At 36.6% G+C, this 15,275-nt stretch overlaps 1 protein-coding gene across 1 annotated transcript in view; it reads right to left on the reverse strand.

Annotated features, from left to right (window-relative positions):
• The window catches only part of Ddc (dopa decarboxylase), a 112,500-nt gene that overhangs the window by 44,091 nt on the left and 53,134 nt on the right, over nt 1-15,275 (reverse strand). The window contains exon 6 of the mRNA XM_026403664.2: nt 12,666-12,809. Within this exon, the coding sequence (XP_026259449.2) occupies nt 12,666-12,809 (144 nt within the window). The remainder of the gene's footprint in view (nt 1-12,665; nt 12,810-15,275) is intronic.

Here is a 15,275-nt window from a genome sequence, read left to right on the forward strand (position 1 = left end):
TGGTAGAGATGATACTGTTAGAATGCTTTGTCTGTGTCATTAAAAGTGAAAATTATGTACTTGATAAAACCACAGAATGACTCAAGACATTAATATTGCTTGTTATTGTGTTTTCTCCATTTTACCAGTCTTTTGGAAATGATCTAACTGTAGTGTAGCAATTCTTTCAGTTTTAGCTAATGATTCTCTGCTAAATGCTAATTGGACTAAATGCAATAACTTCTGCTATTAAAAATGCTTACATATTAAATATTCCCTTGTTAAAATTATTTTTATCTATTACTGTATGCATAGAAGAGTCTCTAGAATGATGTTCACCAATTATTATGACTGCTCATCCCCTGAGATGAGATTCTGGTTAACACACACCTTTTTTCTTACACTCTTATGTAATTATTGATTTATTTGTAATAAGCATGAAACATTTTTTGTAGAAACCATAAAATTATGCCTCATCCTTTGCTGTGGGTGACTGGGGGGGGCACCCTGTGCATGAGCTAAGTATCCCCTCTCAATCTTGAGTAAAGAGGGTATCAGACTGGGATCGCATGCCAAGCGCTATGTGGGAAGCAAGTGGCTTTTACCTTCACTCAACAAAGAAGCGCTTCAGCTTTGGACTTTAGCGTTACCCAACAGGATTGGGCAACCCCTTTGAAAACTTATCCCCTGCCTTATTTTGGGTAGAATATTCTATCAAATGTCTTTTCCCTATAAATAAAGGGGTTCCAGGTGAACTCGCTCTCTTGCCTTCCAGAATGGAAGAGGATCTTTGAGGTCACAGAGCCATCTGCAAAGCCCTCTTTGTGAAAAAACTACTTCCATGTCCCTGTGGTCTTTTTGTCGCCAGCAGGAACCAAGCAGAGTGATCCCGATTCCATTGCCCACACGGGATGTGGGCGATACTTTGCACTGGTCTCGTGCTTTCCAAGAATATATCTCATTTGACTCTTTAGGAAAGGCATGGTAAGTATTATGATTGTTCCTTGAGAGCAGTGGAGACTGAAGTTCAAAAGATAAGTGATAGGCCCAAGGTCACGCAAGTAATATACAAAATACAACATGTTATGTAATTTTACAGTTTTTCTTTCAGCAAATTAAAATATTTAAGATACGATTTGGCATCTTGCATTATTTATTTCATTGTGATGATTTAGCCATATCATGAACTAATTTTTAAGAAAACATGATCTATTTTATGAATACACCTTACATTTTAAACCACTTCCCTGTTGTTGAGCTCAGCCTCAGTTGAGATTAGAAATGGGTGATATTTTTTGAGTGCTTACTTGATGGCAGGCTGGGTGTCAGGAGCTTTTTGTAAATTATATTCAATCACCCCAGCAGCCTTCATGAATTAGATAGGATCAAAATTCCTACTTTATAGTCAATTTAAGTAGAGTCCCAGAAGTAGGTAATTGTCCAGGAAAACACATAAGCATGAACAGACCAAAAGTGACATCAGGTTTAGTTAACCTTGTTGTCCTGTCACACCTAAAGACAGGATCCCTGGAGCATTGTCCCTGAGCTGCCAGTTAAAGAACTCAGTGTTTGGGGCAGCGCCAGGTGCACTTCCAACAAGCCCCAGCATGTTGTAGCTCGAGAGGGAGGACAGTGGGCAGGTGTTAGGGATCCAGGCTGCAGAAGCAGCAGGGGGCCACGTGGACAGTGTTGGTAATGACTCCTCCAATGTCCACGTGGCACTGAGCTACAAGTCAGCTTGTCCTAATTCTCCGAAGCCACATTACAGCTAGCACCTGCTCTGCTGCGGGCTCTTATTACCTCAGCTCAGCATTGCTCAGTGACACTAACCTGATTTCCGTCTGCTCTGGGAGACATAATCACATTTGAACAGGGGAGGGAGGGGCAAGAGATGGCACAAGTCTCCATCTCTGAGAGCCTGCGGCTTTCCTGCTGGTGGCAGAGACTAGCGTGACCTCCCCCGCTGCTGTCCTGGCCCCATCCTCCAGCCTGGTCTCCTCACGTACTTGCCTTGCAGGCACTGCCTTTTGTTGGTGGCCTGATGTTATTAAGTCAACTCGTGAGAGAAGCAAAACATCCTGAGTTAAATAGGAAAACTTTACCCCATGACCCAAGTGAGTTCATGAAGGGGCAAAGATTTAGTTTGCCTGATTCAGACTCTGCCAGATATACCCCTAGCTCTCAGTGGCAGGTCTTGAATGTGGAGAGGACTGTGACCCCTTTGAGAGTATTCTGAAGGCTATGCCTCTGCATTTCAAGAGGGTGCGTGTGTTCATTATGCACACACACAGAGCTACAACCACCCCAGGACAAGTGGGCACAAAGACAAAGCCCAAGCTACCACCCCTTCCTTACCTGGGCCTAATAATATATATGAATTTCCACAGATGCTCAAATCCATCACATAAAATGTATAGAATTGGCAGATAACCTCTGTATATCTTCTGGTATATTTTAAATCACACTTGATTACTTATAATACCTAATACAATGTAATTACTATGTTAATAGTTGTTAGATTGTATTGTTTAAGAAATAACCACAAGAAAAAAATTCTGTAAATGCTCAATACAAAAACAGTTTTGTTTTATTTTTTTAAAAAAAGAATGCTTTTAATTCATGGTTTGTTGAATCTATGGATGCAGAACCTACAGACACACAGGGTCAACTGCACAAACCTTACGTGTTGCTTCCTGTCTTAAAAGCCCTTCATTGACTGCCCATTGTACTTAGGTTAATGTTCATTTTGGTCCCTCCACAGTGTCCTCTACAGTATCACACATCTCTCCATTCACATTGTGCTCCAGGTGTGAAAACGTTAGCAGCTTCTCCAAATCTGTCTGTCTGTATAACTCTCTTTTAACCTCATATTTCTCAATCCATACATTTGAATTCCTTTCAAAGGATCACAAGAAACACTAAAAGCAAAGAAAGCTGTATAGCCTTTAGAGAAGAAAGATCATGAGTGAGGAGGGTGGTACTGTTCAGTGGACCCTGTGTTTTGGTTTGGTATTGTAAGATGCACAGAACAAATTGAAGATTGGTTCACATATGACTTTGATTAAAACATAAATTTTAATGCAAGTGAAAAATTAAGATTATAATAAAAGAACACAAAATGGGCAAAAGGGAGCACAGGAAATTTCTAATAAATAATTCATCACTCTTCCTCACAACATTATCACTACTATTAGATTTCTTACCACGGAAGTCACTATTTCACAACTGTTTTAATAGCTTTTAATAAAGCATTTGGTGTCAATTGATACAATTTTTGTGAAAGTGCATACAGCTATGCATATCAAAAATCTTGGGGGAAAAAAACATCTCTTTGGTCAAGTAATTCCAGGGCTAGAAACAGTTCCCAAGGAAATGCTGACAGATATAAGATGAGGAAAAAAGTAAGTAAATACAATATCTTACACACACTAATTATTACAAGAAGCAATGTAAGATAAATAGTCTAAATGTTTAACAGAGGATGTTGCTATCCTGGGAATTCCTATGAAAAGAATAATATTGTATTTATGTATGCTATCCATATGTGAATGTGTGTGTGTGCGCGCATGGAGAAAGAGAAAATAGAAATATAATGGAGTGCTGTGAAACTTTTAAACAGAATATCATTTCATATAATGTATAACAACCTAGGGAAATATTTAAAATGTATGAAATGAAGAAATAAAATCACAAATTAGGGATGAGATAGATATATATTAGTATATCTTACAGAGAAAGGGGCCTAAAGATGTAAATCAAAATGTTAACATGTTTTTCCTTTAGGTTTTATTTGACTTCTTATGCTTTCCTATGACTACCAAATTAAAAAAACACAAGATTTATAAATTGATTAACATTTAAAATCAGGAAATAGGTATAATAAAAGTGGAAGATTTTTTTTCTTCATTAAGAATACACTTTTTAGGGCTGGGGTTGTGGCTCAGTGGTAGAGCGTTCACCTTGCATGTGTGAGGCCCTGGGTTTGATTCTCAGCACCACATAAAAATAAATAAATAAAATAAAGGTATTGTGTACAACTACAACTAAAAAATAAATATATTTTTTAAATAATACACTTTTAGGCAGAATTAATATTATCAAAATGGCCATACTATCAAAAACATTATACAGATTTAATGCAATTCCTATTAAAATCCCAATGACATTCTTCATAGACTTAAAAAAAGCAATCATGAAATTTATTTGAAAAAATAAGAAACAAAGAATAGCCAAAGAAATCCTTAGCAAGAAAAGTGAAGCAGTAGGCATCACAATACTAGACCTTAAACCATACTACAGAGCTATAGTAGCAAAACAGCATGGTATTGGCACCAAAATAGACTTGTAGACGAATGGTACAGAATAGAGGACACAGAGACAAACCCACATAAATATGGTTATGTCATACTAGACAAAGGTGCCAAAAACATTCACTGGAGAAAAGATAGCCTATTCAATAAATGGTGCTGGCAAAACTGGAAATCCATATGTAGCAAAATGAAATTAAACCTCTATTTCTCACCCTGCACAAAAAAATCAACTCAAAGTGAATCAAAGACTTAGGCCCTAGAACAGAGACACTGCACCTAATAGAAGAAACGGAAGGCCCAAATCTTCACCACATCAGCCTAGGATCTGACTTCCTTAACAAGACTCCTAAAGCTCAAGAAGTAAAATCAGGAATTAATAAACAGGAAGAGTTCAAATTAAAAAGGTTTTCTCAGCCAAGGAAAAAATAAAGTGAGGAGATAGCCTATAGATTGGGAGAAAATCTTTACCACATCCACTTCCAATAAATCATTAATCTCTAGAATACATAAAAAAACTCAAAATGCTTAACACCAACACACACACACACACACACACACACACACACACGTAACCCAATCAATAAATGGGATAAGGAACTGAACAGACACGTCTCAGAAGAAGAAATACAATTGATCAATAAATATATGAAAAAGTGTTGAATATCTCTAATTAGAGAAATGCAAATCAAAACTACTCTAAGATTTCATCTCATTCCTGTCAGAATGGCAATCATCAAGAATACAGGCAACAATAACTGTTGGTGAGGATGTGGTGAAAAAGGTGCACTTATACATTGCTGGTGGGACTGAAATTGATGCAACCACTATGGAAAGCAGTATGGAGATTCCTCAGAAAATTGGGAATGGAACCACCATTTGACCAAGCTATCCCACTCCTTGATTTATACCCAAAGGACTTAAAATCAGTATACTATAGTGACACAGCCACATCAATGTTTACAGCAGCTCAATTCACAATAACTAAACTATGGACCCAACCTGGGTGTCCTTCAATAAATGAATGGATAAAGAAAATGTGGTATATATACTCAAGGGAATATTACTCAGCTTTAAAGAATAGTAAAGTTATGGAATTTGCCAGTAAATGATTAGAGTTGGAGAATATCATGCTAAGTGAAAGAAGCCAATCCCACAAAACCAAAGGCCAAATATTTTCTCTAATATGCAGATATTAATTCACAATAAGGCCGGGGGGCACTAGGGAAGAATGGCATTACCTTAGATTAGGTAGAGGGAAGTGATAAGAGGGGAGGGGAGAGGATGTGGGGATAGGAAAGACATAGAATGAAACAGACATTATTATTGTATGTATATATGTGACTGCATGACCAATATGATTCTGCAACATGTACACTCAGAAAAATGAGAAATTGTATCCCATCTATGTATGATATATCAAAGTGCATAAATGCATTCTACTGTCAGGTATAACTAACTAAAACAAATTTTAAAATTAATATATATATAATTTATATATATATAAAATTTTAAAAAGAAATACACTTTTGCTGAGGATATAGCTCAGTGGTGAAGGGCATGACTAGCGTGCATGAGTCCTTGGCTTGGATTCTTAGCACCAGAAGAGGAAGGATGGAGAGAAAAAAAGAGGAGGAGAGGAAGAGGAAAAGGAGGAAAGAAGAAGAAGGCGGAGAAAAAGAAGAAAGAAAGAATGGAGTGTTATGAGACTCTGGTTTATTTGCATTTCCAGATTAGCTTCTAGCTATGACATACTAGCTTGTAGCAAACTAGTGATTCTAGACAAGCTACTGAAGGGATGAGAATACAAGAGAAAGAAATACCTTATCTGCAGAGGAGCAATGACGAGAATTGTGTCAGGTTCCTGTTTAGAAATCATGAAAGAAAGAAGGGAATGGAGTGGAACATTTAAAGTGTTAAAAGTGAAGAACCAACAACCTAGAATTCTGTGTTTAACAAAATTACCCTCCAAGGTGAAAAAGAAATACTTTTTCAGACAAACAAAAATTAAGGGAATTGGTAACCAGTAGGCCTGCCTTGCAATAAATATTAAAAGAAATTCTTCAGAAGGAAGAAAAATTATTTCTGTTAGACACGTGGACCTACATAAAGAAAGCAAGAGCATTTTAGGAGGATGTGAAGATAAAATAGGATCTCTATTTTTCTGGTTTCAGAGATAAGGAGTTTTTTTTTTTTTCAAAATAATAAGAGTGACAATGTATTTATTTATCCTAGCTTAGAGATAACCTAAAATGATTGTTAACAATGTTTATGAGAGAATGGTGGGAGGGATGAATGGGAATACTCTTTTACAAGTTATTTGTATTACCCATGAAGTAGAACAGGGTTATTAGAAAGAGGACATAGATGAGTTGTAAATGTGTACTGCAAACTCAAGGGCAACTACTAAAAACATTTGAAAAGGAATTAAATTAAAAATCAATAATTAAAAATGTGGCTGGAATACCACCAAACTCAATATGGTTCTGAAGGTCCTACAAGAATTCTCAAGAGAAATTAAAATATACTTTGCCCTCAATGAAAACGACAATATAATTCATCAATATTGTGGACAAAGTGGTTTAAAGATAAATTTTTAGCATTAAACGCATATGTTAGAAAAATAGGAAAAATCTAAAATCTATAAACTAAGCTTCCACTTTATAAATAATAAAGGAAATTTGTGCAAGAAGCAAATTAAATATAAAGTAAGCATAAGAAAAAATTAAAATATTCATCATTAAGGTAGAAATCAAAGAAATGGGAAACAGGAAATCAATAGAGAAAAAGTTGGTTCTCTGAAAAGATTAAATTTGATAAATCTCTAACCAGGTTAACTAAGAAAAAAACAGAAAACACAATCACTAATATCAGAAATGAAAATGGAGCCATCTCTACTGATTTCCTAAACATTAAAAGGATAAGAAAGGAATATTATGGACTCTGCTCACAAATTTGAAAATGCAAATGAAAAGAACAAATTCCTTTGAAGATTTAATCTACCAAAACTCACAGAAAGAGAAAGATCGTCTCAATAGGGCTATATCTGTCAATCATTAATAACTTTCTAAAACAGAAAGCACCATGCCCAATTAGGTTCACTGGTAAGCACAGGAAGAAATCTCATCAATTCTCTACAATCTGTTACAGAAATAGAAGCAAAAAGAATACTTCCTAACTCAACAAGGCTAGCATTACTCTAATACCAACACTAGACAAAGACATTGCAAAAAGAAATTATAGACCCGTAGTCTCAAGAAGACTATCAAATTGAGTCCAATACTTAAAAATATTATATGCCATTAAGTGGAATTTGATTGATTAAAGCATGAAGACCAATTCAATAGTTGAAAATAAATTAACATAGATTATCATATCTACAGGCTAAAGAAGAAAATCATATTAAATAAATAGAGACACAAAAACCATTTGACAAAATCCAGCATCCATTCATGATTTACAACAAACAAATACACCGAAAAAAAAAATCTCTTAGCAAACTAGGATTATAGTGGAACTTACTTGATAACTGACATCAGAAAACAAAAACAAAAACAACCACTGCTAACATACTTTAAGATGAGAAACTACATGTTTTTCGTCTAAGATTAGAAATCAGGGAAGGATATTTGTTCTCAACACCTTTTTTAACATTATATATCTAGCTAGTGTGATATGACTATGACTAAACAATAAAAGACAGATCTTTATGACATGGCTGTCAATGTAGAAATACCAAAGAATAAACCAAAGGCAAGTCCTCTGGGAACTAACGAGCAATTATAGGAAGATAAACACACAATAGATAAAAATTAATTTATTTCTTATGTTTTAGCATAAGAAATGGAATTTGAGGGCTGAGTTATAGTTCAGTGGTAGAGTACGTGCCTAGCAAATGTAAGGAACTAGATTAGATCCTCAGCATCACATAAAAACAAACAAACAAACAAACAAATAAATAAAAGCACTTTGTCCATCTACAACTAAAAAAAAAATTAAAAAATAGAATTTGAAGTTAAAAAGCCATAATTCCCTTTACATTTAGCATAGAAAGGGGAAAAAGGAATACATATAAATCTACCAAAATATGTATACAATATTCATGAAGAAAACTACAAACTCTGATGCAACTACTTTTTAAAGGAGATAAATAAATACAGAAAGATTCTATGTATATGGACAGGAAGTCTCAATATCATGAAGATGGTAGCTCTTCCAACTAGATCTATAGATTCATTGCAATCATATTTAATAATACAGTGAGTTATGTGGTACACATTGGCAAATTGATTCTAAATTTTATATAAAAATTCAAAAAACTAAAAAAACATAATATTGACCATAATATTGACTAATGACTGAGGTCATATCTGACTTTACCCAACTTTAGTATAAACCTTAAATAATCAAAACAGTGCGATCTTGGCAAAGGAGATAAACTTATTAACGGAACAGAATTAGATCTACACATGAGGTCAACTAACATTTGACAAAGGAGCAAAAGCAATTTAGTGGAGGAAGAGTAGCCTTTCAACAGATGCTGGAACAGCTAGACATCCCAATGCAGAAAAAAAGAGAAAAGAATTTAGACACAGACTTTACACCTTTCACAAAAATTAACTGAAAATACATAGTAGACTTAAATTATAGAATGCAAAATGTCTAGAAGATAGCACAGGAGAAAAATCTAGATGATCTTGGGTTCAGCAGTAAGTTTTTAGACATAACAATAAAGGCATAATCCATGAAAGAATTTGATAAACTGAACATCAGTGAAATTGAAAATTTTTGACTGGCAAAAGACCATTGCTCGGAAAATGAAACCAAAAGCCACAGATTGAGAGGAAGTATTTGTAAAACATTTAAGTAAGTGCTGGAACTCTCTTTAATTATGCTTACTGTTCTAAAACTGTTCTAACATAAATCTGTTAATTTAAAAAATCAATCCATCATCCAGTTGGAATGTGGACAAAGACATAGATTTATGTTTTACTAAAAAAGGATGTGTTAATGGTTAATAAGCATATGATGTTCAACTTCATTAGTCTTTAGGAAAATGAAAATTATGAGTGTGATGAGATATTACTATACACCTATTAATTCAGGTAAGACGAAAAAATATAATGATAATACCAAACACGGGTGAAAATAATACCATACACTTGATTGTTTTAGGCACTGCTAGAAGAAATGTGAAATGGTACAGCCATTCCAGTAAAGATTTTATCAGTTTCTTTAAAACACATAACTACAAAATGATCCTTAATTGCACAATCTTGGGCATTCATCCCAGAGAATTGAACATGTATATCCATCCAGATAGCTAGATGTTAGTCTTTCCTAAGAATAGATAGTCATTTCTCAGGAGAAGATGACGATTCTAAATCTGCATATACCCCATCACTGACCTTCAGAATTTGTGTAAAGTTTAGAGATATAAAAGAAACTGACACCTCTGTAACCACAGTGTGGGATTATTGTCACATACCTCTCTCACTAATTAATTTGCATTTCTTTGATTATTGCATGATCAGAATTGGTTTTGTGTCTATATTTGTGTGTGTGTGTGTGTTTGAATGTGGAACTGATTTCTTATATATATTTTGCATTTTTATCATTGAAATGTTGCTTCCTTACTTATTGATATGTAAGCCTTCTTTTTATTTTAAGACTTACTTTATAATATGTCCTATCAGTAGTTCCTACCCACATTTGTCTTTTACTATTAGTTATGAGCTTTGTAATTTTCATAAAATATTTTCATCATTTATGTGATGTATTCTCCATTGCTTTCATTCTTCAAATATGAAGGAGTATGTTTCAATATATATATTTTCCCTAGATACAAAATTTCAGTGACTTAAAATTGACACTACAGGTTTAAAAATATTTTACTTCATTTAAATAAAATCCTTCAAAAGTGCACTAAACTTGTAATTGGGATTTATTTATTTATTTATTTATCTATTTATTTATTTTTGGTATCAGGTATTGAATTCAGGGGCACTCAACCACTGAGCCACATCCCCAGCCCTTTTTTTTTTTTTTTTTGTATTTTATTTAGTGACAGGGTCTCACTGAGTCACTTAGTGCCTCGATGTTGCTGAGGCTGGCTTTGAACTTGGGATTCTCCTGTCTCAGCCTCCCAAGCTACTGGGTTTACAGGTATGCGTCACCACACCCAGCTATAATTGGGATTTTTGGGGAGTGGAGTATGAAGGATTGAACTCAGGGCACTTGACCACTAAGCCACATCCGCAGTCCTGTTTGTATTTTATTTCGAGGCAGGGTCTCACTGAGTTGCTTAGCCCCTTGCTTATTGCTGAGGCTGGCTTTGAACTTGCAATCCTCCTCCTTCAGCCTCCTGAATGGCTGGGATTACAGGCATGCACCACTGTGCCCGGTTTATAATTGGGATTTTTAAAGATGATCTTTTCAAATCTTTCTATATTTGACAACTAGAGTTGACCCTCCATATCCATGGATTCCACAATCATGGATTCAACCAAACATGGTTCTAAAATGTGTTTCTGTTGTTGTTGTTTTTGTTTTTTTAATGTACTGAACACACACTTTCTTTTCTTGTCATAGTTCCCTAAAAAACTACTTACATCATTTCCATTAGGTAGGACAAGTAATCTACTGATGATTTAAAGTATGTGGAAGGATGGGGCTGGGGTTGTGGCTCAGAGGGAGAGCCTAGCATGCATGGGCTGCTGGGTTACATACTCAGCACCATATAAAAATGGAATAAAGGTATTGTGTCTACCTACAACTAAAAAATAAATGTTTTTTTAAAAAATAGTATGTGGGAGGATGTATATGGGTTATATGCAAATACTATGTCATTTTATATAAGGGACTTGAGCATCCAAGAGTTTGGGTATCTGTGATGGGTCCTAGAGCAGATGTCCTGTGTATAAGGAACAACTGTATTAACTGAATTTCTCCTGGTGTCAGTTCTGTACTATTCCTGCAGTGAAGATAAAGCAGTGATCAAAATGAACCCTCCCTTCGTGTACATTCTGTTGGGAAGAAGGCAGTAAATAAATGGGTATTGCAGGGAGTGATAAATGCAATGGGGAAAAATCAAGCAGGGTTAAGGGGACTGAGAAAGATGATTGGCAAGGTGGAAGTTGAATCTGTGCCCACAGTTTGATTTTTTACTCCTTCAAACTCACTTGATTGTCATTTCATTCTCTGGGCTACCTTTGAAACTTGCCAATTCTTCTACTATAAATATGTGTTTATGCTCCTTATTCTCCTGTGAGCTCCTTAGATTAGGATAGTCTTATATTAAAATCATACTTTCTGTGACTTCCTCAGTACAGACGTGTGTTAGATATTCACCAAATGATTATTGATTTTAATTGGCAAAAAACGTTTCAGAGAAAGGAAAGCATTTAAAAAGATTAATTCTCAAAAGTGGTGGATGTTATTAATGTGTGGCCCATAAAACATCTATCCAACATAGATTGCTCTAATGATTAAGAAATGAGGAGTATCCCGACACTGAGGAGTATCCCCATGAGCATGTTTCTAAAACCTATATGCTCATCAGAATCTTAATGTTGTAAAATTTTTTTCCAATGCCTGCTTCCATCCCTAGAGATTCTGGCAAGATCAGACAGGGGGAATTCCTGGGCATTAGACTTTTTAGTAACTTACCAGGCGACTCTAATGTGTGGCCAGGTTGAATGCCCAAGTATGGCCATACTCACGACATTTTGATTGCATCACACAAGATGTATCACTCCCATGTATGACATACTGCTGGGACCATGCCAGGAATGTGACAATTCAGTTTCAATACTAAGTAACTCTTCCCCATTGGAAAATGCATATCTGGGAGCAAGAGAACCAGCCTGTCATTTGGTTAATTAGATATTTTATCTGCGATTAGTCACTGCCTGCTTGCAACAAACCTTTTACAGATGACACATCTTATTAACTACTCTGAACCACTAATGTACGAAACAAAGCCTGTTTTTTTATTTTCAGTTTGGTTCACTCATCATACTGCTTAGAGCATCTACCATGGCACAAAGGGCTGTTAAGGGATAGCTGTCCCTTTGGACAACAAACAGAAACTATACTCCTTGGCTTAGTACAATCCTCCAAATTGGGATGTTGTAGTAACTTGTTTTTGAGATTAAAGCATGTGGAAAGAAAAAAAAAAAAAAAACAAGTGGAGTTTCTAGCTTTCCTCAAGGAGATAACAAAATTCATGCCTGGCCCGTGACTATCACAGCAGCCTAGAAAGTGACCCTGGCATACACACTGCATACACACACCGCCCCCCCCCCCCACACACACACGCCCTAGGCATTGGGGAGAGGCTCCCATGGTACTATCGGCAACATGTACTGACAGACTTACTAAGAATGGAATCAGGCCAGCTGCCTTGTCTTGTTCCAGGGCCTCCTGCAGGGCAGAAGCACGCATGGCAAATTTGCCATCAGAAGGGATTGCTTTCATTTGCACTCCACCAATTAATCCAGCTCTTTCCACAGAGGAGTGTGCCTAGAAAGAAAGATTAGAGTTAGATTGGTGCAGGTTTGCTCACACAGGCAAAGTTCCTGGTTCTGCAGTGGGTACCTGACACCTGACACCACAGTGGCACCTCTTTTTCCTGGAGTTGTTATTCTATTTATGTAGAACCTTTTTTGTTTTAGTTACTTTTTTTTTTCTTTGCTGTGACCAAAATACCCCACAAGAACAAATGAAAGCAGAAGAAGTTGATTTTGGCTCATGGTTTCAGAGGTTCAGTCCATGGTTGGCTGACTCCATAGCTCTGAAACTAAAGTGAGGCAGAACATCATGGAGCAAAAGCATGGCAAAGGGAAGCAGCTCAGGATGTGGTGATAAAGAAGAAGAGAGAGAGCTCCACTCACAAGGACAAAAGATAAACTCCAAAGTCACACCCCAGTGACCTACTTCCTTCTAGTCACAACTTACCTGCCTATAGTTACCACCTGGTTGATTCTTATCAGTAGATTAATTCACCAATTAGGTTATACCTCTCATAATCTAATCATTTCACATCTGAATGTTCTTGCATTGTCTCTCATGTGAGGTTTCAGAGGACACCTCAGATCTAAACCACAAATATAATGAATTAAGCACTTAGAACCATAAGTGATGAGTTCATTCATTTGTTTGAACTCAAGAGTTAGCAGTGAGATCCTGGAAAGCACGCTCATGGGTGGACTTAGAAATCCTGGGTTCAGATTCAAACCCTGCCTTTCCCTGTGGAGACTTTTGCAGCTTGGTGGCTAAGCTCAGTCAATAGATGCTACAGTCACTCATTGGCATCCATGAGAAACTGGTTCCAGGGCTTCTGTGGATACAAAAATCCACAGAAGCCCAAGTCCTTATATAAAATGGCAATGGTATAGTATCTGCATATGATCAATTTATATCTTCCCATATATTTTAAATCATCTCTGGATTACTTATAATACCTAATGCAAATACAAATGGTATGCTATATAAATAGTTGTCATACTGTATCACTTAGGGAATAATAACAAGAAAAAATGTCCATAAATGTTCAATCCAGACACAATTTTTTAAAAATATTTTTCATCTGTGATTGTTGAATCCATGGACATGGAATCTTCTGAGATGAATGGCAAATGATGTGGCACTGTCACTGGATGGTAGGTCCACCCTTCTCAGAGATTCCCAGGAAAGTGGATTCTTACTGAAGCTGCCACCTTCTGCCCTGAAGCCCCCATTGTCTCTAGCTTTGATCCTTTGTGGGGCCTGCTGCTCCCTGGCTGTTCTTTGAACACCTCTGCCAGCAGAGGAGCTCCAGAAGATAATGTTCAGCTTCTGAGCGCCTGGGGCTCCCAGCTCCAGACCTTTCTGGTGGGACCCTTGCCAGGTTACTCTGCACAGTGACCCTCTGTGATCTTGTGGAAACAATGAGAAACAGAAAATACCCACTTCAAAGTATAGTTGTGAACAACAACAACCACGTGTGTCAGGCAGGTTTCTTGCATAGAAAAATTAAACTAAGATTCTTCTTCTTTTACTAGGCTTGAAAAATCACCTGTGAAACTTGTGACACATTAGGAAGTGGTACTTTTCATAATCTTTGTGCATCATTCTACCCTTTAGAGGATGAGGGAGGTGATGAATTTATTAACTTATGACAAAACCTTGACCCCAGGCTTTCTGGCGTGTGTGCTGGCCTGCAATGCAGACTAAACTTAGGAGGAGACAATGGGAGGCAAGCAGTCACAGGAGGATGTGTGGGCAGTGGAGAGGAGTATGACAACAGGAGTTTAAGATGTCCCTAAGAGAGAGTTCTTTGCATGTGCTCCTGCCTCCTGTGTGATGCTCCAGGTTCCCCTTGACAAAGCTGTGCATGCCAAGCTGCAGTGGATGTTGGCTGATCAGCTGTCCCCTCTCTTGGAGAGCCACCTCTCCTCACAGGGTAAGCTTGCCACAAACCCACTGCAGGACAAACTGTACAATGCACAAAAAGTTGGCACTTGACCAGGGAGGGAACAGTTCTGTGCCCAAAAGGGGAACAGTTCACACTCTATAGCATTTCCTATGCACAAGGCTGATCTAGAGTTTCCCAGAGACCATATCCTTGTTTTCTCCTCTCCCTACTTGACTTCACTTCTCTAGGTCCTCACTCCAGTGAGTTGTCCCTCAGTAAACGGTGGACATATAAGAAATGGGTATCATAAGATATTATAGAAAAAAAATTCTTAAAAAATAGTGATACAACATATCAAAATCTCTGGGACAGTGTGAAAACAGTTCTAAAAGGAAAGTTTATAGCACTGAGTTTCTACATTAAAAAAAATAGAAAGATACCAAATGAATAATCTAGTTATACCTCAAGGTCCTAGAAAATAACCAACTATCACCCAAATTGGTAGAAGATAAAAAATAATTACAAGTCAGAGCTGAAATCAATAAAATGAAGAATAAAAAATTATACAGGATCAATGAAACAAAAGGTTGATT

This window comes from Urocitellus parryii, chromosome 3, assembly GCF_045843805.1.
Source record: "Urocitellus parryii isolate mUroPar1 chromosome 3, mUroPar1.hap1, whole genome shotgun sequence".
In the NCBI taxonomy this organism is placed as follows: Eukaryota; Metazoa; Chordata; class Mammalia; order Rodentia; family Sciuridae; genus Urocitellus; species Urocitellus parryii.